Genomic DNA, 26495 nt, shown 5'->3' on the forward strand with positions numbered 1-26495 from the left:
ACCCTTCAAAACATACTAATGGCTTTGCTCTTTTGAATTGAAATGTACAGTAGAAGACACATAAATTAGCATTAGATCTGAGGAAACAGGTCTGAGATCCAAGTAAACTACCTCAAGGCAATTTGAAATTAGGAGTGAAAATATTAAAAAGAAATGAGAACTGCCATTTGTATGTTGCACTAAAGGCATGGGAAATCTCAGTTACAGCTAACACACCCTTAATGTTGTGGATTCCACATTTGGGTCCAATCCTGCAATCCTAACACATGCAGGACTGCTACTGAAATCAGAATGTTCTTTTTAAAAAAAACTGCAGAATCAGAGCTGGCATACTGAAGAAAGGAAAATATGCCAAAAGGATTAGCACATGGAAGGGCGTTTAAGCTGTTACACTATTTTTAACAAACTGAAAAAAAGCCCAGGATATATCTTCTGCACAGATTTGTAACTAATTCATCATTTTAACCCTGACACACACTGTTAACTAAACATTTATATTGTATTTATGATGAGAAAATACTTTACCTCTGTCTGAAGTATGGCAGCTCTCTGTTCTTTGGCAGTAAGCGACTCTTTAAGCACTTCAATGTGTTGCTTGCAATCTGAATTCTGATTGCTAAGGGTTTCAAGCTTAGTTTGTAAGGCAAGAAGTTCTGATTCTTTTTTTGAAAGTTCCTGTTTCAATTGGTCAATCTGCAACAGCAAAAACATTGGTTTACATCGTTAATTTAATTTCTAATTTATATTCACACGAGTTCGGAGAGAGGAGAATGAATCTCATGTGATGCAACCCAAACACCTTCTGAACAGTCAGGAACAGTATTAAGGTTCTGACCCTGAGATGCTTGGCACCCACAATTTCTACTGACTTTAATGTTTGCAGTGTTGTTGTAGCCGTGTTGTCTCTCTCATATGCTAGGACCAAAGTGATTGAGGTAAAATCTTTTATTTGGACCAACCTCTGTTGGTGAAAGCAACAAGTCTTTGAGCTCCACAGAGTTCTTCTTCAGAACTGGGAAAGGCAATCAGAGCATCACAGTGAAGTGGGCAATTAACTTTGTTAACAAAGGAGGGTTAATGGCTTATGGATTGTTGTAATGAGACACAAATCCAGTGTCTCTATTCACTCCACGATTTGTGATGTCTAGCAGTTATGAATTTAAGCTCCCAGGATTATCTTTTGAAGGTGGTGTGCAGGTCTTCTTTGACGATGAGGTCTGGGAGATCAGATATGGAGTGATCATTTTGTGAAAAGTGTTCACCCACAAGTGACAGGGTGTTTTTGTCTTTTATCATTTTTCTGTGTGAGTTCATTTGAGAGCAGAGTGGTGGTCTCATTTTACCCACATAGTTGTTGTTGGGGCATTTGATGCACTGGATGAGGTTCATCACATATTGTGATAGGTATGTTAATTGCCCACTTCATTTTGAATTGTTTCTTGCAACATTAACTCCCTGTGCTTAACATTCTGTTCTCCGTTGTAGTTAGCTTATGTGACACTCTGATTACCTTTCCCAGACCTGAAGAATTGCTCTCTGGAGCTTGAAATCTTGCCTCTTTCACAAACAGCAGTTGTTCCAATAAAAGATACTACCTCACTCACCTTGTCTCCCTGATATTGATTTTAACGGCATTTCTGAGTACTTGGCACCTGATCCCACTTGTACTGAAGTCAATAGCAAAACTCCTACTGCCTTTAATAAGTGAAATTTTGGCCCACGCTTCAGAACAGATCTCAGTTCAATTATCCCAAATGGAGCTTAACTAGGGTGACATGAGGCCAGTGGGACAGAAGGAAAAATAAAGCTTTCATGCACATGTAGGTTGAATGAAACACCACAGATATCATGACATGAGTTACCATTGGTTGGAGCAAGCCTAGGTTATGAGCATGGCAGTAAAAAATAGTGGTAGATGAGGAACAGAAATTTAACAGGGGAGTAGGGAATAGAGTGATGGAACTCTAACCACCTTCCACTTGCCACACATTTGCTGCCCCTCACCCTTCATTTCCCTTTCCTGGCAGCTCATGCAGAGTTCTCCAGTAACAGGAAAGCCAAAGGAAAAAAGCCATAATTAATAAAAGGCTGTGGGGGAGAGGAATTGGGTGGTGATATTCCAGATGGCAAGTCTATTAGACTGTAAAAGTTGTGCAATCCCCATCACTTTGGACAAGGATTCTCAATCTGATGTTCATGAACAGGAGTCGAGGATCACAGCTACCCTGCCCTGCCCATATTGCTAAATGGGGGAAGAGTCCTGGGATGGAAAAGACTGAGTATTTTGAACATTTAAAACTAGTCAAAGCACTGGAGTATATATTAGAAGGAACAATCCCTAAAGCTTAGATGATGTAACAGGTATTCTTCTCAATACCTTCTATGCAACAACAGTGGACAAGCAAATTGGCTACGAAAAATTGCCCTGTTGTGAGATACTTAGTATTAGCTATTTAAATTATCAAATTACTTCAGCCTGCACGGGGCTGAATGGGAAGTAACTTCTCAGAGCTAGTATTTCAGGATGTTCTCTGCTAACTCTGGAAGATACTTGGTTTACATTTAGAAGTTTTTCCTCACAACCATAAGGGCTAGAGATTTTTATTTTAAATCAAAGTTTATGAGTGTGACCAAAGAAGAGCTGGAACTGCCTTTCCCATTCTCTCATTTCACTTTAATCCCAAAGGCCAGTTTGGATGAGGTTAAATCTAGAGTTGAAGGGACTGGTAGCTCAGAAAAAAACATTTGTCATGGTCAGCCACATCCTCAAGGTCAATACACAATAATACGTCACAGACGTAATTCTGAATTACACCTTTTGGGAAATATTTGATGCTGATCATACAGTTTACACACACGAAAATTAAATCCAGGCTGAATTTGTCTAACTTCAACTTCTAGCTATTGGATAGTATTTTACCATCCTCTGCTAGATTGAAGATACCATATGTGGTATCCCAGTACCACTAATTGTCCCTGTTCCTGACCGTCTCATTCTCTGGAGAATTTTGGAGGCGTGTCTTTATTATTAATGTGTTCAAATTTATAAAAAAGAAAACACCTTGATGTATTGTGCTATACAAATGCAATAAGCAATATTCACTAATGGTCTGCATGCATCTGATAAACCTTCCTTTCTAGATTTAAATTAAGAAGATATGTAAACTAAATATTTATTCTTTAATGGTATAAAGAGAGTTCTAGCACCTAAAGTTGTTAACCATGAAAAGAGCCTTGTTCTACTGTTTGGCATCAATCAGGACTTATATTTATCAGAACTTCTTATCAGCAATCTCAGGTTCGACAGATCAGGTATAATAAGATCTGCTTGCTGACAGCCATATAAATACTTTTTTCACCTTGAAAGGTTCTATGATGAATGGCCAAACTAGTATCTTTTACTGCAAATCTCTGTTGTAAGAGGAAGGACAGGGCTGGTGAAAGAAGTTGTACAGAGTTTCATCAGAATGTGACACACTTATCAAAGTTCTGACCTGAAGGTTGTGACGAAACAATGGTATGTATAACAGTCTTCTTCTCATTCATCTGCTCTTTAGAGCAAAGAAATACATTGAATCTCTTCCTCTCAAAAACATTGGAACTTCCCCTTTATATGCACAAGTTTTTGAACATTATTTATACCTTTAAAGCTTTAATATATTTCCTGAGACATTGTAGGAATTACATTGTAAGTTACTGAAAACTGCATATTTGTAGGTTAACCACATTTGAAAGTGTTCTGTAACCTCACTAATGGTAACCTCACTTATGAGTTTTAAAAGACTGTATTGAACAGAAAAAGTGCTCCAAAAAACTCTAAATATAAATTAAGCTTCTAAAAGGGCTTAAGCTTTCATTTCTCCCATGAAAAGAATCTAACACAGTAGCTAAAACATGGCAGGTATCACAGGATACTGATACTGAATTTCCTGTAATCTATCCCAGGAGATCCCACACTTTCTGAAATTGAGGTACTGTACCTTTTCTGAGACTGCAAATCCTTATCGTTTAATATCATACAATTTTACACTTGGGAAAACTAAGACTCAGAGAGTAAAATGATTTGCCTAGAAGGCATTATGGTCTAATGTATTAGAGGTGGATCTGGAGATTAGGGAATCTCGGTTCTAATCCTAATACTGACAGCAATTTATTGTGTGACTTTAGGCACATTACATAATCTTGCTAACGAGATTAAACTAGGGACATAAAGGGTAACAAGAAAACATTTTATAAATACATGAGAAGTATGAGGAAGAATCCGAACAGGGTAGGCCCATTATTGAATGAGGAGGGAAAAGACAATAACATAAAATGCAGCAAAGTGTTAAATGCCTTTTTTGTTTCAGTTTTCACCAAAAAAGTCAGCACTGATCGGACAACTAACATAGTGAACATCAGTGTAAATGGGGTAGGATCTGAGGCTAATATAGGAAAAGAACAAGTTAAGAATTACTCAGACAACTTAGATATCTTCAAGTTGGCAGGGTCTGATGAAGTACATCCTAGAATACTAAAGGAACTGGCTGAAGAGATCTCTGAGCCATTATCTATTAAATTTGAGAACTCGTGGAAGACTGGAGAAATCCCAAAGGACTGGAAAAGGACAAATATAATACCTATCTGTAAAAAAAGGAATAAGGACAACCCAGGGAATTATAGACCAGTCAGTTTAACTTGGGTGCCCAGTAAAAAAATGGAGCAAATAATCAAACAATCAACTGTAAGCACTTAGAAGAAAATAAGGGGATGAGTAACATCAGCATGGATTTGTCAAGAACAAATCTTATCAAACCAACCCAACGCCCTTCCTTGACAGGGTAACAAACCTTGTGATTAGAGGTAAGCCGTGGATGTGATGTATCTTAACTTCAGTAAGGCTTTTGACACTGTCTCATGAATTTTTCATAAACAAACTAGAGAAATATGGTCTAGATGAACTTACTATAAGGTGGGTGCACAACTGGCTAGAAAAGCATACTGAGAGAGTAGTTATCAATGGTTCACAACCAAGCTGGAAGGGCATATCAAGTGGGATCCCACAGGGATTTGTCCTGGGTCTGGTTCTATTTAATATCTTCATAAATGATCTGGATAATGGCATACAGAGCACACCTATAAATTCTGTAGACAATACCAAGCTGGGAGGGGTTGCAAATGCTTTGGAGGACAGGATTAGAATTCAAAATGATCTTGACAAATTGGAGAAATGGTCTGAAATAAACAGAATAAAATTCAATAAGGACAAATGCAAAGTTCTGCACACAGAAAGGAATAATCAATTGCGCAAATACAAAATGGGAAATGACTGCTTAGGAAGGAGTACTGCAGAAAAAGATCTGGGAGTTATAGTGGATCACAGACTAAATAAGAGTCAACAATGTAATAATGTTGCCAAAAAAGTAAACATCATTCTGGGATATATGAGCAGGAGTGTTGTAAGCAAGCCTTGAGAAGTAATTCTTCCATTCTATTCAGCACTGATAAGGTCTCAAGTGGAATAGTGTGTCCAGTTCTGGGCACCACACTTTGGAAAGATGTGGACAAATTGGAGAAAGTCCAGAAGAGAGCAACAAAAATGATTAAAGGTCTAGAAAAACATGACTTATGAGGAAAGACTGAAAAAACTGGGTTTGTTTAGTCTGCAGAAAAGAAGACTGAGGGGGAAGATGATAACAGTCTTCAAGTGCATAAAAGGTTGTTATAAAGAGGAGGGTGATAAATTGTTCTCCTTAACCACTGAGGACAAGACAAGAAGTAATGAACTTAAATTGCAGGAAGGGAGATTTAGGTTAGTCTTTAGGAAAAACTTCCTGTCAGGGTAGTTAAGCACTGGAACAAATTACCTAGGAAGGTTGTGAATCTCCATCACTGGAGGTTTTTAAGAACAAGTTAGACAAATACCTGTCAGGGTATTACTTAGTCCTGCGTCAATGCAGGGGACTCGACTAGATGACCTATCAAGGTCACATACAGTCCAACATTTCTATGATTCTATGATTCCACCAAATCATGTGGGCTCCACCGAAGCAGATGTAGAATCACCCCCTCAAACAGCTTTTTCAAAATCCCTAGCTACAAATTTAAACACAAAAGGAGCTTTTCCAATTTTCAGTTAAAAAAATTACCAGCTCCACAAAATTTCACATAAAAATAGATATTGGATGTGGAGGAGTGAATGCAAAAAAATCAAGAAAAAAAAAGTGTAAAGTTTCACAATCAAAATTACTACAATGGTTTTGACCAGCTTTACTTTATTTATTATATCCAATGTCTTAACTTCATTATATATAGTCAGCGGCTGTCCTTCCTCTCCCACATTCCCCTCCCCTCCCATGCTCATCCTCCCTACCTCTCCTTTCCCCACCTCACAAAACTCATCTATGTGAATGTTTCATTTCCCTCTCCTCTATCATTGCTATCCTAGTTTTTCCAGTTTAAAAATCTGATCACCATACCTGTGTATTATAGAAGGTAGCGTCAACTCAGCACTTTGTTACTTTATAAGCAAATAATAATATAATCAGAAACATAAATTCAGGAATAAATTCATCATAGTTTGTATTTAAAAATACCACTATTTAAAAAATTTAAGTCAGTTGAGAAAAGAGAATCAGAAAAGGTAATCTGAAAGTACAAAACTAAAATTTTGGGCGTGTTCTTTAACTACAGGGCAGCTAAACATATTTAAATTAAGTGTGGTAAAAAAAGTGCAGCTTGGATCACAGGTTATATGCCAAGTTTAAGTCTAATCATTTTAAAATAACTGAGTAGCAGTATTGTTGTGAGTCTTGGAGTTAGGTCCCTGGGGTTCTATTCCAAACTTTGCTACTAACTTGGTGTATGACCTTAGCCAATACATTTAGCCTCTCTCTCTCTCTCTTTTGTAAATTGAGGATAATAATTTATATCAACCTTTGTAAAACGTTTTGAGATCTTCAAGTGAAAGGCACTGTGTAAGTGCAACTATTAGAATTATAAAGTTAAAAATTTTTAAATTATTAGAATTTTAATATACTATATACGTAACACACATTTACAATGGAAATAATAACTCAGCATAATATATGGCACAGTGGTACTAACCACAATACTATCAAGGTAATTTAAAAAATTAATGATTAAAAATGGTATGAAAATATTGAAGGTCAGAATGGAAAACCAATAAAGTCATAAAGCAGTCTTGGGGCAGTGAAAACAGAAGGCTGAAAAAAGGAGAAAATGAAAAAAAGAAACATAGGAAACAGTGTAAAATATAAGAAATATAGTAAATTAATCAATCTGTTTTTGCAGATGAAGTGTGATGGATTAGCCTCTCCTGAATCAATACAGTAAGAACCTCAGAGTTACAAACACTCAGGAATGGAGGTTGTTCGTAACTCTGAAATGTTCATAACTCTGAACAAAATGTGATGGTCTTTCCAACGTCTACAACTGAATTTACAATTTACAGTTGACTTAATACAGCTTTGAACTTTTACTATGCAGAAGAAAAATGCTGCATTTAATCATCAATTTTTAACACAGCACTGTACTGTATTTATGGGATTTTTCTTTTCTTTTTTGTTTCGTTTATTTTTGGTCCCTGCTGTTGCCGCCTGATTGCATACTTCCGGTTTCTAACGAGGTGTGTGGTTGACCAGTCAGTTCATAACTCTGGTGTTCATAAATCTGAGGTTCTACTGTACTTACAAGTGCCTTTTTTTAAAATCCAAAAAGGGTTCCTGCAGCAACTCCTTTCAGTGCCAAGTACCGCAGATGTGCCATAAGCAAATTCACAGAGGGCTGCTTAAACTGAAGAGGCCAATTAAAACTTCTGTTCACATTATTTTAATACCATTAAACTATTTTATTAGTAGACTGTACCTTATTTTTCATGAACTTTGAGTGACTCTTGTAAACCTCTATTTGTTTGATCTCTTCTTCTCGGTCCTCTGTATTCAGAACTCCATTTGTCTTTAACGTTTGTATTTCATCTTCGAGATCCCTTATATTGCGCTCAAGTGAAGCTATTTTTGTGTCCTAAATGAAAGATTTTTAAAATAAAGAGAATTTGTAGTTATATGAAACCTGGATGTTAAAAATGCAGTATTTGTAGCAATGCAGTACAATAATAATATACCAGCAAAAGAAACTGGAACAAATTCTGCTCTTATTTATATTGATTTAATCCTGGGTAATTCCACTGACACCAGTTTAAGGGAAAACAGGATTTGGACCTCAGCTCTCAACAGAAAGACAGCACGATGCTTCATTTTATTTTAGCATCTATTAAGAATGAGCATTTTGATGCTCGTGCACAAACTGGGCAAAATCCTGCCCTACTTCCTACAAGGCCCAATAGAGAGAAGGACAACAGACAGTACAGCAGGGCCAAATGTACATGGAAATACCTTATATGCTTTGCCAACAATTTAGGGCCATCATGAGTTGACTAACCTCTCAATCTAATGGTCTCTTGAACACAAGATTACAATCCTGCCCTGGTGTTTTGAGAAATGAGAGAAGAGGTTTTCTTATGTCCTTTTCCTCCACTAGTATACCCACATATAACCAAAGACAGGATATATATTTTCATCCTACAGTCTCAAAGAACATTGCAAACAGTACGCAACAAGTTAATATGCAATAATAGAAATGCCGCATCATATATCATGGACTGGTTACCACTTTGTGCCAGCACAGCACTGTAAACATCCAGTGATTCAGTTCTCATTTTGATTTGTTGCTTGTTGTCTGAAAACAAAAAAAAATCTATCCGATTGGGAATGGATAGAGATCATTAAGACTTATAGTACCTTCTCACAAAATTTTCACTTTGAAAGAGTATAGCAAAATGACTCAGTAGGAAATCTGTTTTCAAACAACTATTAGGGAACACATTCTTCATGGACCAGGTGCAGAGAAATGAAGTCCAAGAATACAAAGTAGCCAAGACATATTAGAAACTGGAGTAAAATCCTTGCCCCACTGAAGTCAATGGCAGACGACCTATTGACTATAATGGAGTCAGGATTTTGCCCCATGAAATTCTCTCAGATAAAATAAAAGCTGAACCAAACCTTTACCCAAGATTTAAATCTCTGAAGTAAAATAAAAACCTTTGTTTCTGTTTTCAGCTGACTGTACTGCCTGTCTTTAGCCAGAAGCTGAAGTTTTGAGATATTAAAAAAGGTCATTCCTACACTACCTCCAGACTGTCCTGAAGTAAATCAGCACCAAAACTTTTGCATGATAGCAAAGCCTATTTTCAGGCCAATTTTGCAATTTCAGAGGTTGGATAGTCTGGATCCGGCTCTGATAAGCATCTGACCTTTTGGCTACTAACCCAAAATGAAAATTTGAGCCTTTTGAGTTTCACCAACTACTGTTACAAATCCAAGAGGAACCAAAACTATGCAGGGATGTACATTAATTTCTTTTCTTCAAAGACTTTGTGTTGAGTTGCAATATTGTTAACCTTTATTCCTATAACCAGTAATGATTTGCAGAACCAAGGAATTAATTCAATGCATTTATTTCCTTTATTAGTAATAAATAACTGTGAAATGGTTGGATGGGAGAGATTCTGTCTCTAGAACAATATCTTCTTTCACTTGCTATGTGATAATTATCCATATTTGGCTACTTTAATTCAGAGTACAGATAAAGTGGCAGAGAAGAGATAGGTGAATGAGAATTACAAGACTAAATTCTTATATGAGATGCCTATTTTTTTTCAGTCCCCAGGCCCACTCCTTTATTATCAAGCACTTACTGCAAAATGCTGAGGTCTCGGTTGTACTTCAGCTTCCATAAATGCACAAAATAGAGGAGAATCCACAAAAGAGCCACCTGGTACCTCCGCAGGAACAGATAAAACATTTGCCTTTCAGCAAGGACCAGGAGAACCTCACAGCAACAGTATAATTAGAAACCTCAAAGGAGGTGGAGATGTGCAAGTTTAAAGTAAGGCCACGAACCTATTCCCCCACTGAATCAGCCAAAGGAGCTAAACCAGCACAGAGGGGACCACCTGGTGGAACATATTAAAAAGGATAGCAAAGACCCTTGCTATATTCACTCTTTGTAATCCCATAGGCACAATACTAACCTCTAATACAATGCCTTTGGGAGCTGCAGAGGATATGCACACACTTTACCAGGAAAATCTTCCAGTTGAGAAAACAAAAGTCTATTCCCTCACTTTGCCATTATTAGTACAGAGAATGAAAGTCTGCACAACAATTGTGCAAATGGTCAGGAAAACAAATAGGTCACCAGAATCAGATATGACTGTATGTAAGCGAGGTACACATATGATCTAATTTTCAAGAGAAACTTTACATTACATTGTTTAGAATCAAATCTTGAAACTATCATTACTGGATACCACAGAGGTTTTTTTAAGACTGAACTCTTAAGTTCATTTCAGTTGCTGCAAATTCATCTAACATCTTTTCCTCTGTAAGCAATGAACAGTATTTGGAATGACATACTTGGTGGGATCAACCACAGTTACAAATACTGACATGGTCCCACTCCAGTAAGATTTGTAATTTTAGGCCTAGTTGAAGAGTATCATTCTCATATACTGAAGAGAAAGTACACTTATACCTGTTTTGATGTTTCTCTTAAAGCCCCGGCTCCTGTATAAATGCTATTACTTGAGAACAAATGGTTATTCACCTTACAGTATTCATAGTTTTACAAGAGGCATTGCTGTATATATACCATTGTTTCATACATTGGGAACATGTGCACCAAATTCAGATTATTTTGGCCAGCAGTGTCGGTGCCCTGAGCATCCTCATGCCTCAAATCAGGACATAATGAGCAGAGCCATCCCAACTATCCCATTCCTTTGCCAATAAAGAATCCAAGCATTACCAGACTCCATAGTAGCAGGAAAACAGGGCAGATCATGGAATATATATAGACAACACAGCTGGAAGAACTGTTACTGTAATACAAGTGTTGAATGGTGTACCTGCCCTATAGCCTCCCCTTGCTGAGTTAACATAGCTCTGCAGGTACTCCTTACCCCAGTTTCTCTTCTCAGCCAATAACTGTACTTCAGGCATTCTTGACACATGATTCAATAATACCCTCCTTGGGGCCAGTTTATTATAAAACCTTATACAAAAGAGTCCACAACAAAAAGTCCCAAACAAACAAAGGGCAGTTCTGGCCTTCTCTGAAGCCTGCATTCTAAACCATTTTCCCAGCCCCCTCAGGATTCTCGGCCTCTATAATATCTCCTTATGACAGGAGCCCCAGCCATCCCCTAGAGTTGAGTAATTCAAACAATTATTACCTCAGGACTACCTCTCAGTGTCTGAATCTTCTCCTTACCAGGAGTCCCCAACTCACCTCCTGGAGCTGAGTTGCAATTCAGCCCACTGTAAGGTCTTAGCCAGCTTCTCCCTCAGCTGACCCTACTTAGTCTTCAGGCTCAGCAAGTTTGCAAGCCTTCTCCTACCACCATCTGTCCTGCTATGAGGAAGAAGGCAGCATTTATGATGGTCCCCCTCTCCGAGTTCATCACCGATTGGTTGGCTTCTGGTCCTTAAAGGAACAGTTAACAGGATTTACTTCCTAACACTTCTTACTCCCAGGAACACCTCCTCTCTCCCAATATCTATCAGGTTCTTGAATCTATAATATGACCTTTCAACTCTTCAAGAACCATACCAGGTGGTGGGGTGAATATAAGAATGGCTGTACTGGGTCAGACCAATGGTCGGTCTTGCCCAGTATCCTGTCTTCCAACAATAGCCAATGCCAAATACTTCAGAGGGAATGAAAAGAATAGGGCAATTATCAAATGATCCATCCCCTGTCGTTAAGTCCCAGCTTCTGGCAGTTAGAGGCTTAGGACACCAGAGCATGAGATTTTATCTCTGACCATCTTTGCTAATGGCCATTGATGCAGTTATCCTCCATGAACTTATCTAATTGTTTTTTGAACCCAGTTATAGTTTTGGCCTTCACAACATCTCCTGGCAATGAGCTCCACAGACTGACTGTGCATTGTATGAAGTACTTCCTTTTTTTTTTTTTTTTTTTTAAAGCTGATGCCTATTAATTTCATTGGGTGACCCCTGGTTCTTGTGTTATTCAAATGGGTAAATAACAATTCCTTATTCACTTTCTCTACACCTTTCATGATTTATAGACCAGTATCATATCCCTCCCTTAGTCGTCTCTTTTCCAAGCTAATATGTCCCAATCTTTTTAATTCCTCCTCATGCAGAAGCTGTTCCAAGCCCCTATTCATTTTTGTTGCACTTCCAATTCTAAAGTATCTCTTTTTTGAGACGGGTTGACCAGAACTGCAAACAGTATTCAAGGTGTGGGCATACCATGAATTTACAAAGCAGCATTATGAAATTTTCTGTCTTCTTATCTATCCCTTTCCTAACGGCTCCTAACATTCTGTCATCTTTTTTGACTGTCACTGCACATTGAGCAAATGTTTTCAAATAACTATCCATGACTCCAAGATCTCTTTCCTAAATGGTAACAGCTAATTAGACATCATTTTGTATGTATAGCTGGGGTTTTGTTTTCCAAATGCATTACTTTGCATTTATCAACATTGAATTCCATCTGCCATTTTGTTGCCCAGTCACCCAGTTCAGTGAGAATCCTTTGTAACTCTTCACAGTCAGCTTTGGACTTAACTATCTTGAGTAATTTTGTATAGTCTGCAAACTTTGCCACCTCATGGTTAACCCATTTTTCCAGATCATTTATGACTATGTTGAATCGCACAGGTCCCAGTACAGATCCTTGGGAGATGTGGCTATTTACCTCTCTCCAATCTTTAAACTGCTCATTTATTCCTAGTTTTTGTTTCCTGTCTTTTAACCAGTTACTGATCCATGAGAAGACCTTCCCTCTTATCCCATGACTGCTAAGTTTGCTTAAGAGCCTTTGGTGAGGGACCTTTTCAAAGGTTTTCTGAAAGTCCAAGTGCACTATATCCTCTGGATCACTCTTGTCCACAGGTATGTTAACCCACTCAAAGAATTCTAATAGACTGGGGAGGCTTGTTTAGCCTAACCAAAAGAAGGTTAAGGGCAGATATGATTACTCTCTATAAATACATCAGAGGGATAAATACCAAGGAGGGAAGGGAATTATTTAAGTTCAGCACCAGTGTGGACACAAGAACTAATGGATATAAACTGGCCATCAGGAAGTTTAGACTTGGATATTTTCTAAAAGATACACTCTAGGTATTATTTTGGCAAAGACCTGTGTTATACAGGAAGTCAGACTACAATATCACGATAGTCCCTTCTGGGCTTGAAATCTAACATCTTGAACAGTAGATGTTGGCAGTACGGTTACAGTCTTTGGCTATTCAGGCATTTGAAAGCTTACAGATGTTAGCCAATATTGGTCATAGACTGCAATATCATATAAATAATGTTATGAAAAACAATAGCTGGACATCTACATTCACACTGTGAACTTCTATATTTCTGATACCAATATGACCTCTTTTTTAACCACCGAAGGCAAAAACTGCTTCAGATAAATGACCCCTCATAACAAAGCGAGCTATTGTTGACACCTGCTTCAATACAGATTTTTATCCATTTTGCTAAGACAGCCCTAGCTGGCTTGATCCTTTCAAGGGTCACTGAAATACATAAATTTTATTTTCTAAATTAGTTTGTTCCATTGAATTAGAACTTAAACTGTTCAGAAACCCAAGCAGTGCCAAGATTTTTCCTTTTCCAAGACAAGGGATGGACAGACTCATCAGCTCTCCTCCCTGATTTATGTGGAAATGGTCACCATTTTAGATATGATGCCTGAGAATGTTCAGAGTACAACATTATCATTACAGAAACTTTAAAAGGGAGGTTTACACTAGACTATGGTTAGCTTCCCAGACCTTCTGGCTGATGTAATAGATCTGAGGAGATTGCAGGCTCTGCATAAACAAATGCGAGGACATACAACCAAGGAACAGAAAAGGAGGCCTACTGTGTCCTCTTAGCAGTACATGTAGCTAAACAAGAGACTGCCTTGTGAAACATTACCATTAATAGACAGACCCCAACTAACAACTTCCCAATATTGCCTCTGATATCTGCAGTAGCATATGGCCATTGCTTGAACCTTTTGAGTGCTACAAGTTATTGGTAAATTTCTTACATAGCAAAAGCTTCTTGGCAGGAAGGAACACAAAACGTCAGCTCATTTGACATCTTCTGAGACATTATGGCATTAGTGGTGTACCCATCTACAGAAACATTCCATAACTGGTAGGACATGTTTGATGGCACCTGCTTTCTGAATCTGAAGACCTATTTCCAAAGTTATCCTTAAACTTTAGAGGGCCCTTCTTCTCAGTAATTCCACTCAGTGGTAAGGGATGTAAACCTTGAAAGGAAGGACACAGAAAAGCGGGAATAGTTGCTAAATTCCTATCCTGACTTTCTATTTTTGAAAATGTTGACATTAGCCAAAATGCAATCCAGTTTGGTGTAATATGGTCTATCATATGCACCTATATTACTCTCTCTAAAAATATTTTTTTCTATAATCCATGTGTTGTTGAGTCACCGCACCCTGTACACCTCCTTGTGGCAGAGCATGCTGCTGCCTCAGTTTCCCCCCATCTGAGTTTCCAGTCTACTCTAGTGTCTTATGGCTCTGGCCAAGTTACTATGAAGGTAACCTCTGGACTGACCTCTCAGACCTCCCCCATTTCCCTTCAGGTGGAGCACAACCTGCCATGGCTTGGTTTAAGCACCATGGCAGGTCCCTAATACTCGCATGTCAGGCATGCCTTCCCTTTAGTGAGACTCTCACTGGCTGCAGTCCTATTCAGTTCTTGGCTCCAGCCAGGTTTCTCCCCAAGTGAGAGCAGTTGGTCTGCTCTCCTTCTCAGCCAGCTGTACCTAAGAAAGCTCTCCTTTTTTCAGCCCTTTTCTGACATCCACTACAGGTCCAGTGGCTGGGGCTGACTGCATTTCTTTAACCCTTTCCAGCCCATGTGGGGTTTATAAACCCCATTACTCCAAGTAAAAGGAAATTATTTTTCCCAGTCAATTATTAGGGGAAGGAGAGTTGTGAGAGTCCAGATCATTGGGTGTACTGCAGTTACTTTGTCTTGCACAGCAACAGATTCAGCCATAAAGTCAGCTTAGCCTGCCACAAGAGAATCACCCTAGTCTAAGATATCATGCAGTGGCAAAGAGCCAATATAGTGGCTTCCCACACCATTCTCCTTTCCAACAGCTGATGTAGGTTTGGGTCTGGAGCTTCTCTGTGGCCTGCTAATTTCTGTCCTGGGGTATTTGGCAGAAATCACGTTTTAGAGCAGCCTTCATGCTGCTTTAATTTACACTTGGGGACAAGACCAGCACAAACTCAAGATCAAAGAAGTGCAAAGGCAAATTTTACACACTTTATACTCTGTATATATACACACACACACTCTGAATTGTACCATGTGCAATATGAGCAGGCCACAGGATCTGGCTCAGGGTCTTCACACTGGCAAAGAAGATTCTTTTTATAGTGTATTACTGTGCACTTCCTTTTTTTTTTTTTTTTTTTTTTTTTTTAAGTACCAAGGTAAGTGATGTTCATTTTCCAATCTGAGTAAGCAAAAATTAACTAAAGATGACAAAATAGTTGGGACACTCTCTCACAGAAGAGCACTAAGTAGACCAGTAAGGGCAGTGAGCAGACATCACAGGATGTGGATGCTGGTGAGTTACTGCACCTTCAGCACATGGATGACAAAGGGTGCACATTCAGGCACTTAATCTGTTTTAGGTTATTGTGATATCTGATTCATTACTCCATTTTAATTGAGAAGAAAAAAAGTTAATTCATTAGCAACAGTGGCAAGCAACCACCATATTTAACAATAAGATCTTCTACATACGAGTTATGAAATTTTTGATATCACTTCACAATAGCTGAGGAAAACAGCTGTTTTCTGTTCCTCCAATAACCCAGCAGTATTGCATGGCCCAGCCTCTATTTCCATTTTGAGAGAGAGGATTTTTTCCTCCTTTATGACCTTCCTCATAATTCCCAAAGAAACATTTTCATTCAGGCTTTGCTGTCCTGATGCACAATGAAAAGGAGGCTAATCTTTAAAAAATGACAAGGTAACAGTAAGAATATTTTCTATTTTTAATAGTATAACTTGAAGATTGAAATGTTGGGTTTTGAGGTTTTTTGCCTTTTCCTCCTTCTGTGTAAAACATGATGTTTTGTTAAAGACCAAAGTGTCACGAAATGTCACGTCCTGGAAAATTTGTTAATTTATCTAATTAATTCCCTTTGCCCCTGTAAGTCTTCTATCAACCCTATTCTGTCTAAAACACAAGAACAGCAAGTTATCTACAGTGAGAAAAAAAGGATTCAAGAACATGTTAATGATTTAACACAAACAAGTTACTTATAAAATTACTACCAGAGTCACAGCATGCATCATGCTTTGTGAAATACTTTTTACATTTATTAAATACTTATATTAAGTCACAGAATCAAAAACACAGCACACTAAACAATTAAAAGGGTCACACTGATAACAGGTATTTTTAAAAAAACTTCAGGGTACAACAAAAGAATTATTTTAAAATCAAAAGCAATGCAGGGCTGGTTCTGCTACACAGAGAGGGGTGGGCAGGCAGTTGCCTGGGGCCTTATAAAATGTCTAGTAAATATTTGTGTGCCTGACTACAGCCTCATAGGGATGCCTACACAGCAGAATCTCTACAGCCACCTATGAAGCAGTGAGTGTATGAAATAGTTCAGAATCAGACAAGGGAGGCCAGAGAAAAAGAAAGGTGGCCTGCTGGTCAGAAGACAATTTCTGCTTCCTACTAGAACTGTAAAAACAGGCACAAAAACACACCCAGCTTTTTGCCAGTGTAGTTTAACTCATTTACATAACAATGGCATAGCAGTTTACAATAGTAGAGATATTTTAGGGAGTGGAACTAGGCAAATATATCTGCATACCTTGTGAGTCATAGCTAACATACTGAATTTTTAAACCATTTTTTCCAATGTATTTTTGATGCAAATATTAACAACCTGTCTTTAAGTGCAATGCTGCAACAATATAGGAAATACGATTCCTAGATGCATAAACCCAGGAAACACAGAGTAGAAAAAGGGAGGTGATATTCCCCATGCTGGCAGATGAAATCCCATGTCAATTAACTCCAAGAAAAGCACTTTAGAGAGAAATTTTACATTATTCATACCCCTTTCAGAGTTCTGTATGAATTGTAGCAATTCAGGAAAAGAACCTAGGCATCACTGAACTGCTCAATGTGCACTCAATCAAAAAAAGTAAACAAGATGTTAGGATGCATAAGGAATGGGATAGAGAATAATACAGAAAATATAAAAGCCTATTGTTCCTAATATTTCATGTGCATTGCTGTTTCCTGTCTGAAAAGCAACTCTGTTGGGCATGCTGCTAATGATGTTACCTGTTCCCTTCTTGAAGGGGAGCCACAACAGAAAGAAGCGGTAAAGTGAAGCAGCAAGAGTTCTTACCCAAATCATTACACAGGGGGAAAAAATGAGAGCACCTCGCTGAACACTGGAGCTATCATTAGAGGTCCTTCTATCAGAAGCCCAAGCAAACAGATTCAAACAACTTCTAGATCATATCTCCAGCCTTGCCACAATGGCCCACACCCCCAACAAACAGCTGAGCCTTTCAGACAGCAGAGAGTAAGGGAGGTAAAATAGAGCTGGCCAGAATATGCAGTATCTATCCAACAGGAAATTCAGCAGAATCATTCAGAATCAGAATGAAGCCTCAAATCTCAGAATTTCTGGTGAAAGGGAATATGCCGATTTGAGAACATAACAGTGCTACCACCACTTATCCACGTCTCCTGGTCCACCTGCAATGCCCCTGGAAGGAGTGTAACACCTAAGCTAAGGATCAGAGGTGGCAGGAGAGGACGACTCCTGAGCTGATAATGGGAGAATAGTCCACCGATCTGGGAATCTGGGCAGCCTGCAAAGGACACTGGAAACCCTGTAAGAGACACAGGGAGCCTGGTGCTGGGATTCCAGATCTTCCTAGCTCCCCATCAGTCTGTCAGGTGCATGATGCAAAGGAGCCAGACATGCAAGCCAGGAGGAAACCAAGCAGGTTTTGAAACCAGCCTTGCAGGGAGCATTCAAGCAGAATCCTGCCTGGATTTCATCAGATCATCATCAAAAATTGGCACTTTCCTGCAGAACAGTTTGATTTTGACAAATTGGCCTTTCCCAATAGAAAACCATTCCATCTAAAAATTTCCAACCAGCTGTAAGGAAAACATTCTTTTTTTAAAAAAAGTGGCGTTTGTTTGTAACAGAATTTTCAAATTTGTATTTAATCATGCAGGTAAAATGCCATCTAAATTACCTAGTGTATTAGGTGAAACGTGACATGCTTCCAAGGGCAGAATCATAGCTTATCACCAGGGTATCTAAATCTTGACCAGGGGATTAGCATTATTCATATCAGCAGACCTTGGAGAATTAAGATTCTGAATGAAGCAAACTGAAAAATCTCTTTGCTATTGAATTACCTACTCTACATGCTAGATAGAACTCATCTATTATTAGGCATCTATTGTTCCATCTGCAAAAGCATTTTTATAAAAGGTTTTTGTGATGGAGCAGACAGAAAAGTGTGTGATGGAGTGGAAGATGGAAAAAAAGGGAAGTGCCTGTTTATATAATTCTTGTTTTGAAGAAATCATCCCAAAAAAGAAGGGGGGATAGAGGGAAAGAACAACAAATCATCATAATTATGATGAGGCTCAAGAAGGGACAAGAGAGAATGAACAAACAACTACTGTAGTACCTACAACATAGAAAATTCCACACAGGAGCAAGCCAGCTTGCTCCAGCGAACCCCATATCCTATTTCTAGCACCTTCTTTTCCCTGTTACTCCAGAGGATGACAAAATCCAGAGAAACCTGTAACTGTGTTTTACTAATTCTGCAGTTACTTCTCCTTACTTTTACTATAATTGATCAGTTTATGACCTGTGGCATAAAGTTTAAGCCTTGTAACAAATTTCTCACTTAACGTCTTGTAGTTATTTATGTACTTGTTCACATAAGCTCTGAGTGCTGAAATCAAACATTTATTTTTAGTCTCACACAGAGTGTTGTGGCTAAAGCTCTGCAGAAACCAGAACTTCTGTCCCAGGGAAATTTCACATGAGCAACTTTTTTTCGCATTCAGAATCAGAACTAAAACCTCAGAAATGCAAATTTTTCTGCAGAACAGAGATTTTTTGAAAAATTCAATTTTGGAAGAACTGAAATGGACTTTTCCAAGAATTTCCATCCCAGACAGCTGGGGAGCCAGGCAGCCTGGGGGTCCCATTCAGGCAGGCTACAGGGAAACAGAGCAGTCTGGGAAGCCCACTAGGCAGGTAGATGGTGAACCAGGATAGCTGGGCTTCTGGGGAACTGGGCAGGCTGGCAGGAAGTCTGCCTAGCCAGTCTCCCTGGTTTCTATTCAGTCAAATCAACATTTCAGACAGAAAGCCGTTCCATCAGAAAAACTTAAACAAGCTCTAGTTGTGGCTAAATTTATGGACACTTGGTCTGTCAGTCTAACAATCTGAAAGAAGAGCAGATGCATTATCTGCTTCAAGCCCCAAGCACTGTGGATTATCTACACCAGCAGCATTCCAACAATTGATCTGGGTGTGTGTTGAATCACTAAGACAGAAGGTTTGGCAACAGAAGATGAAGGAAGAAGTGTAGTATTAGCTGGGACTAAAACCTCTTCCGAGTTCTCCAAAATCATGGCATCAGAGATTAGATTTTGAAGTTAGGCCCTCCATACCCTGTTAAAAGATAGAAATATATAGCAGGACTTGCTATATTGGAACAGACTATTGATCAGAATTAGTATCCTACTTCCAACAGTTGCCAATACCAATACAGAGGAAGGGGTATCTCTTCCCGCATTAATAATCCTACCTAACAGCACAAGCCTATATATGTCCTGGGAGAAGGTCATATATAGGTTTCCTTCCTCTGTGGTCCTGGCAGTATTCAATTTATGCCTTGAAGCATAAATTAAAAGCATTATTTAATAAAGGATTGTCCTGATTATACTGAGAAAAATTGAGGCAGTAAGAGACTGACTCTGCAGATCAGTTTCCAGTGATGACGACTCATATATCCCAGAATATTATCAAAAAACTGCTGGTAGCATATAGTCTGACACACACTGAAAAATATAGAGCTGGGCAAATAATCTGCACCAAATAATTTATTCAAGGCATTTTGACTCTTTTTCTGTTCATGAAATGTCAGCAAACGAATCACTATTCCCAAATATATTTGTTACTTAAAATTATTCATCAAAATTATTTCTGTGAATAACTCTGTAGTGTTCACAAGCAGCTCAATGTCAGTATTCAATATCTGAAATTGCAAATTCTATCCGTCTTGATTACTTTTAATTGAACACACACATCATGTTATGTTTCTATTTCCTCAATTGGGAAACAGAGCCTTTAGTTTAAATTTTTTTTGTGTCAATACTTGAACATTTAATCACTTTTTTTTTTCTGCAAAGATCTATTTTCTAAGGCAATACTGTCACCTTAAGGTTAGGCTCAAAATTTAAGCTCTGTAAAAGAAGGATATTACCAAATCTATTATGACCAGAAGTGTTTTCATTATTATTAATTTTACAGAAGACAGGTATTTGGGATAAATATTCACTTAGTGTAAGCCTATTCATGACAACATTTTGCTATGCAAGAGCGCCAAAAAGAAAAAATCGTTAGGAAAAAAATGAAATACTAATAAGGATAATTAAATATGATTATGTAGACAGTGTCTGTACAGGTATTAAAAGGAGTGTAGAAAACATTTAGGTTCACCTTTAAAATGAGAAAGGGACGTGCAATCAGAAAAAGAAGAGTGCTTGGCATCACACACACACACACACACACACATTTTTGTAGTAACATACCTGAAATATCAAAGCCGGATCAATATATAAAGATGGTTGTTTCTGCAATAAGGTAAAATCACAGATATTTTCATTCACTTAAGAACTTGCCGTTTCAAACACTTTTTGTTCTTGTCTCCGTGTTATTCAGACTTCATCATGATTGCCAATAGTTTACAATGAGGAGTTTTATGCCAAATTGGTAGGCAAATTTTGCCTAACTTACTCACACAAGTAGTCTCACTAGTCTAAGTGGGACTTTGCATGAACAAGATGACCATGATTTGGCCCTGGTGTTAAGTTCACAGTATTACTTCTTAACAAAAATAATAAGTCAGGCCAAATATATTGAATCTCCTTTGTTTTTAATGTTTGAGGTTATTTTAACCAATAGTAACCAATCTTACATCCTCATATGCCAAAAAACTTAAACCATATTAAATTATTACAACACATGTGCCAAAAACTCAGAGCGTAAGTGGATGCAACTCCATTGAAGGCAATGGATTTCAATACACCTGCCTCACTCACTATTTATCCCTGCCTCATTTACGTACATCATTCAACGGGTGCATTGAATGAACAGGGGAAATAATAGTATAATCATGTAATGAAAGTCTGTATCACAATGCATACGGCTGCATTACACATTTCTGGACTTTTCAGTTTTTAGCTTAGTACTATTATATATTCTCAACTTAGTTCTTAGTATGGAATACATATTATATAACAAAGTAACTGCAATAAAATCCCCTAGCATTAACATATCATCTAACATTTAAATAAACCAAAATACTATACTACTGCTCATGGCTGTGTCAATAAGATAAAACTTGATTCTAGTTTGCATACGTAATTGTTGGTAAGACTTCACAGTAAAACAGTTTTCATGTCATTCTGCAAAATTGGAAGATCTGAGATGGGTGATAGCTGGAGAAACTGTCCACACCAAAACATGATTTCTTAAGCAAGTTTGTAACAATTACTTCTTTCAGAGAAGCTGACACCTTGCCCCTGTTAAACAAGGCACTGACTTTCCATTCCACCAATGTCCTCAACACCTCCTTCCTGCTTTTCATAAGCAAGAAGAAACACGGATCTAACATACAGATTTTGTCATATACATTCTCCTGTACCTCGCACATGCACCACACAATAAAATGCAAACATAAAAGATGCTGCCTTTATCCCCCAAGAACACAGAGAACTCCGTCCAAATATGAAAAGTAATCTGAAAATTCCTTGCAAAAACACATAATCAGGTGCAAATGATCCAGTTTAACTAGGTTATTAACCACCAGGTTCCACTGACTGGAACGTTGCAGAAGATTTGAAGGGGGTGAAGAATATATACTTCAACTCTTGCACAGCCACAGCATATCATCTCAGAAACGCTGTCACTGGTACTCTAGCCTTCTTCCCTTCCACTTTATCACTCACATATCATTGAAATTAGCACTGCGAGGACAAAGCTGAGGAAAAGGATATTACAGATCATCTCCATCCCTGGTTAAGGAAACAGATCATTAAAACATCCTAGCAAACCATCAATAAAGTAGCTTGTTATCAAATCCAATCTGTATTTAAGGCAGGATATACACAAAACAATACTACCTCTCCAACTCTCACTTCATGCTGAACTAAGTAGCTAACTGGAGGACCTGGACTAATAATAGGCCTGGGTATCATCCAATAACTGGTGCCTATTATATTATTAACCAGCAACCTTTCATTCAACAGAATAATCAGAATAGGTTTACCATCCATCGGCATCACAGATCCCTATGAACATACTCTAAGCAAGGGGGTTACAGCAATATTACAGGCTTTTGGCTTACATCTCACTCAGCAGTCAGATGAACTGTAATTTGTACTAATTCAATTATTCACTTAATATTTTGCTACCATATCAAAATAGTCTGAAAATCGGAGGTATTTTTCAGTGATCTTTCTCCTAAAACAAGCCTTTTATGCCTAGGCATAATTTTAAGGAATGAGGGAGAAAAAAAGGCAGACTGTCCGCCCACAAATTTCAGCCTGAAAAAAAACAAAAAAACAAAAACCAAAAATCCTACCACTGTGTCTCCACCAACTTTCAGCCAGCTGGTGCAGAGCGAGGAGAAGCAGCTAAGGGGAGTCTGAGGCTACTGCTTTATGTAGCAGTGCTCAGAAAATCATCCCTACTTTCCATTTCTGGGTGAGGATCAGCTAGCTGTTTAGCTGATTTGCTCAGCTAACAGGAGGCAGCTGCAGAGAAAAGAACACTGCAGTGAAATATCCACACTCCTACCTCTAGCTGTTGTGGCCCTCCTTGCTTGGCAGGCAGGAGGCCAGAGCTAGGATTCCTGTATTTAGAGGTGAACTCTCTCCTCGCCTTCTGGCTGCCAGCTTGGAGTGGCTGAGGTCAGCAGAATGGGAAAGGTGTTAGCCTGCTGAACAGGAGCCCAAGCTACTGGCTCTCTGACGGCCCAGTGGCCTTCTGCTTCTCCTCCTCTGTGCCTGAGGGGACAAATAAGGGGACGGAGGAACCCTGGTGGAGAAAGGACAGAGGAACCTTGGGGAAAAGGGGAGCTGAGCGATAACAGGGACAGATGAGAATCCCAAGACAAGTGTTACCAACTCTCTGTCTTGCAACATTTGTTTTCCTTAATGCACCAATTGCTGGACTCAGGAAACGACACGAGGATCTCAGCTTCCATTTAAAAATAAAATAAAATAAAATAAAAAGATTCTTGCCTTCCTGGTTGCACATTACAGCTTGAAAATGTAAAGCAAAGCACTATACAGCTCAGACACCAGAAGGCAAATAAAAATAATACAAATGTATTACTTAATAAACCTCTTGATTTGAACCCTGACTCATGATCTTTGAACATTTGTGTTTGACAGTACTGGAACCCTGGGAACAAAAGTCTATGGAGTCAGTGAATACTGACTTCTGTCATAGGATAGGAATATCTTGTACCCCTGCCCCACGTAGTGTGATTGATACCAGGAAATAAAGAGCATGTCTCTGTGCCACCCTTATTACAGACAGGAAACTTGGGGTGAAGGGGTAAATCTAAATAAGAAAGCTTGGGGGGAACAATAAACAAAGGAATGAGGGACAGGGTGAGACAGAAAGGTGCAATGAAGTTTCCTGGCTCTAGGGGGGGTCACTCTGTCCTCTCCGTCCTATGACCTATCTCGGCAGAACTGAGCTCTTGTGGAGAGGGAGAAGACAAAGGGAGGTCACAGGTACAAGAGATGCTGAGAAGGAGGAGAGGAAAGAGAGGCAGAAGAGACAGTAAATTAGGGAGGAGTGGGAGGCTGTGTTTGAAGAAGCAGGCAGAGAGAATTAGGGGTCTGGAGAAATCAGGAAATTTGAAAGAAAAAAGAGGGGAAAAGTGAGTAAGGAATTTTGAGGGGGGAGATGGTATCTGGGAAGATGGGGCTCGAGAGAATATGACAGTTCTGGCAAGCAGATAAGAAACAGACTGTGTGGGGAGAGAGGAGAGATGGGGAAGGAAGAAAATTTGGGTGCAGAAGAGAAGAGATATGAGAGTGTAGAAATTTGATGAAAAGAGGACAGGTTGAAAAGCTTTGGGGAAAGGTAAGAGTGTCAGGTGAGGGAATAAAGATGAAGAGGAAGTAATGAGGCTTTGAGATTGCAAGAAGAGACAAAATATGGAAGGAAAGGTAGGAGAGGCTGGTAGGTGTAGTGGGGAGGGAGACGATGGGCTATGGGAGGGAGAGAGGAGAGACTGGGAAGGAGGGCAGTGACTGCTTGAGGAGGAGAGGACAATGAGGGAATTTGGGGGAAGAGGACAAAATGAAAGGTTTTGGCAGGGGGAGGAGCACAATAAGGGAAAGAAGGAAAGAAAAAAAAAAGAGATTGATGGGGAGGGAGAGACCGCTTGCTACTGGCCAAATATTAATTTGGCAAGTGGGGGAGGATGCAATTAGAAGGAAATGTATACTGCTGGGAGCCTCATGGTGGTGCAGAGTCAGTGTTGTAGTGGAGGGCGATTCTCTCTCCCTCACTCCTCCTCCTTTCCCCCACAACACTGTAGGGAAATTACTGCTTCTATGCGTCATCATTTAAAACAAATGTTCTGCATTGTTTCTGAACAAATACTGCTGGGATTAAGACATTTACTGGCAAACATTCCAAAGCTAAAAATTGTAATGAAAACTGCTGCTTAATCACGTGGACTTCAGCCATTGACATTTGTCCCTTTTTCCTTCAATAATGGGGCAACCCCAGAGAAGGGTATGGTCAGAGAAAAAGAAAGAATTTTGTCCTTTGGAGCTGAAAGCCAGTCAGACCCACCACCACCTCTTCAGAATGCAGACTCAGCAATGATAAGTGAGAGTGCTCATTACAAAGATCTTGCAGATAAAAAGTAGTGCTCTTAATCCTTTTTCAATGGAAACCATAAATTTCATAGCATCCTGAGGAGCCAAAAGACAGGACTTTCTGACTTCAGTTGCAGAAAAATTGTCAGAATACCTGTGACTCTATAAGCACTCCCTCCCACCATATGGAGAATGGGTTTGGGCATTTGCAGAGGAACTAAAAATGTATTTTGCCACTTAACCTTTAGGTTTCCTCTTTTTCTTGTTACTACCCTAACAGGTGCAGCATGTCAGTTTGACTATTTTTTTAACTGATAGCATTCAATGTTAAGTGTTCAAAATGATCATCCCAACAAAACCCAGTGTCCTACTTTCTAATATGCTGTGGTTCATGAATTATTGCAAAAATGCTGGGCAATGTTCTTATATCAACTCATACATGGACTCTTAGCTGGAATCAACAGCAAGTTCTGCATAAAATACATAGCACTATATGGGACACTGCCACTGATATACTTTTTTTTTCCCATTAGACATATAGGAATAATCCAAGCTAATAATTATCCATCAAAAAGGCAAGTACTATATTTACTTCAGCATTCAAATATGCTGAAGTCACTCACTTATAATGGAAGTCAGTGGTAAAACTCAGACCCTTAATTTGCACTTCCTTTTATAAGACCGAAGGGAAAGGCCATCATTATTGTAGTTCAGGAAGGTTTGCCAACTCTCACATTTTTATCATGAGTCTCATAATATTTGTTTTTTTTTTCTTAAAGACCCAACTTGTGCATTCACATAGTTATATGAAAATCTCAGCTTTGATTAAAAAAATAATATTTTAGTCCTTATGGTTATGGAAAATGTTAGAAATTGTTATCCCTAATGGGTTAAAACCTAGAAGACAAATAAAAAGATCTTAACATTACTCTTCTTAAATCTCATAATTTTAAACCAGTCTAATGAGTTTTTGATACCTAAATTGTAATTTTTAAATGTGTGACACTGGCAATGCTATATATATATATATATATTAAACAAAGCAATCAAACAACAGATCAAGGTTTTCTCAAGCTTTGACACAGCACTCTTCCCATTAGACAAATTCCTCAGTTGTCTCCAGTGTGAACATGTTTTTAAGAGACATGCAAGCAATACAGGCAAGTGACCTTCAACAGAAAAATGATTTTT

The 26495-nt window shown here is 38.6% G+C and overlaps 1 protein-coding gene across 7 annotated transcripts in view; it reads right to left on the reverse strand.

The window, feature by feature from the left end:
- Positions 1-26495, reverse strand: part of ERC2 (ELKS/RAB6-interacting/CAST family member 2) — a 685232-nt gene that overhangs the window by 469738 nt on the left and 188999 nt on the right. For 5 of the 7 annotated variants that reach the window (XM_067544466.1, XM_067544470.1, XM_067544465.1 and 2 more), the window contains 3 exons: positions 20988-21029; positions 7867-8022; positions 526-693 (listed from right to left, as the gene is read on the reverse strand). The exons of 1 other annotated variant lie outside the window; for it this stretch is intronic. In XM_067544466.1, the coding sequence (XP_067400567.1) occupies positions 526-693; positions 7867-8022; positions 20988-21029 (366 nt within the window). The remainder of the gene's footprint in view (positions 1-525; positions 694-7866; positions 8023-20987; positions 21030-26495) is intronic. One more of the 7 variants, XM_067544467.1, reaches the window with a different exon arrangement.

Source organism: Emydura macquarii, unplaced genomic scaffold (assembly GCF_026122565.2).
Source record: "Emydura macquarii macquarii isolate MOO-44397 ecotype Brisbane River unplaced genomic scaffold, CSIRO-AGI_Emac_v2 contig_968, whole genome shotgun sequence".
Lineage (NCBI taxonomy): Eukaryota > Metazoa > Chordata > Testudines > Chelidae > Emydura > Emydura macquarii.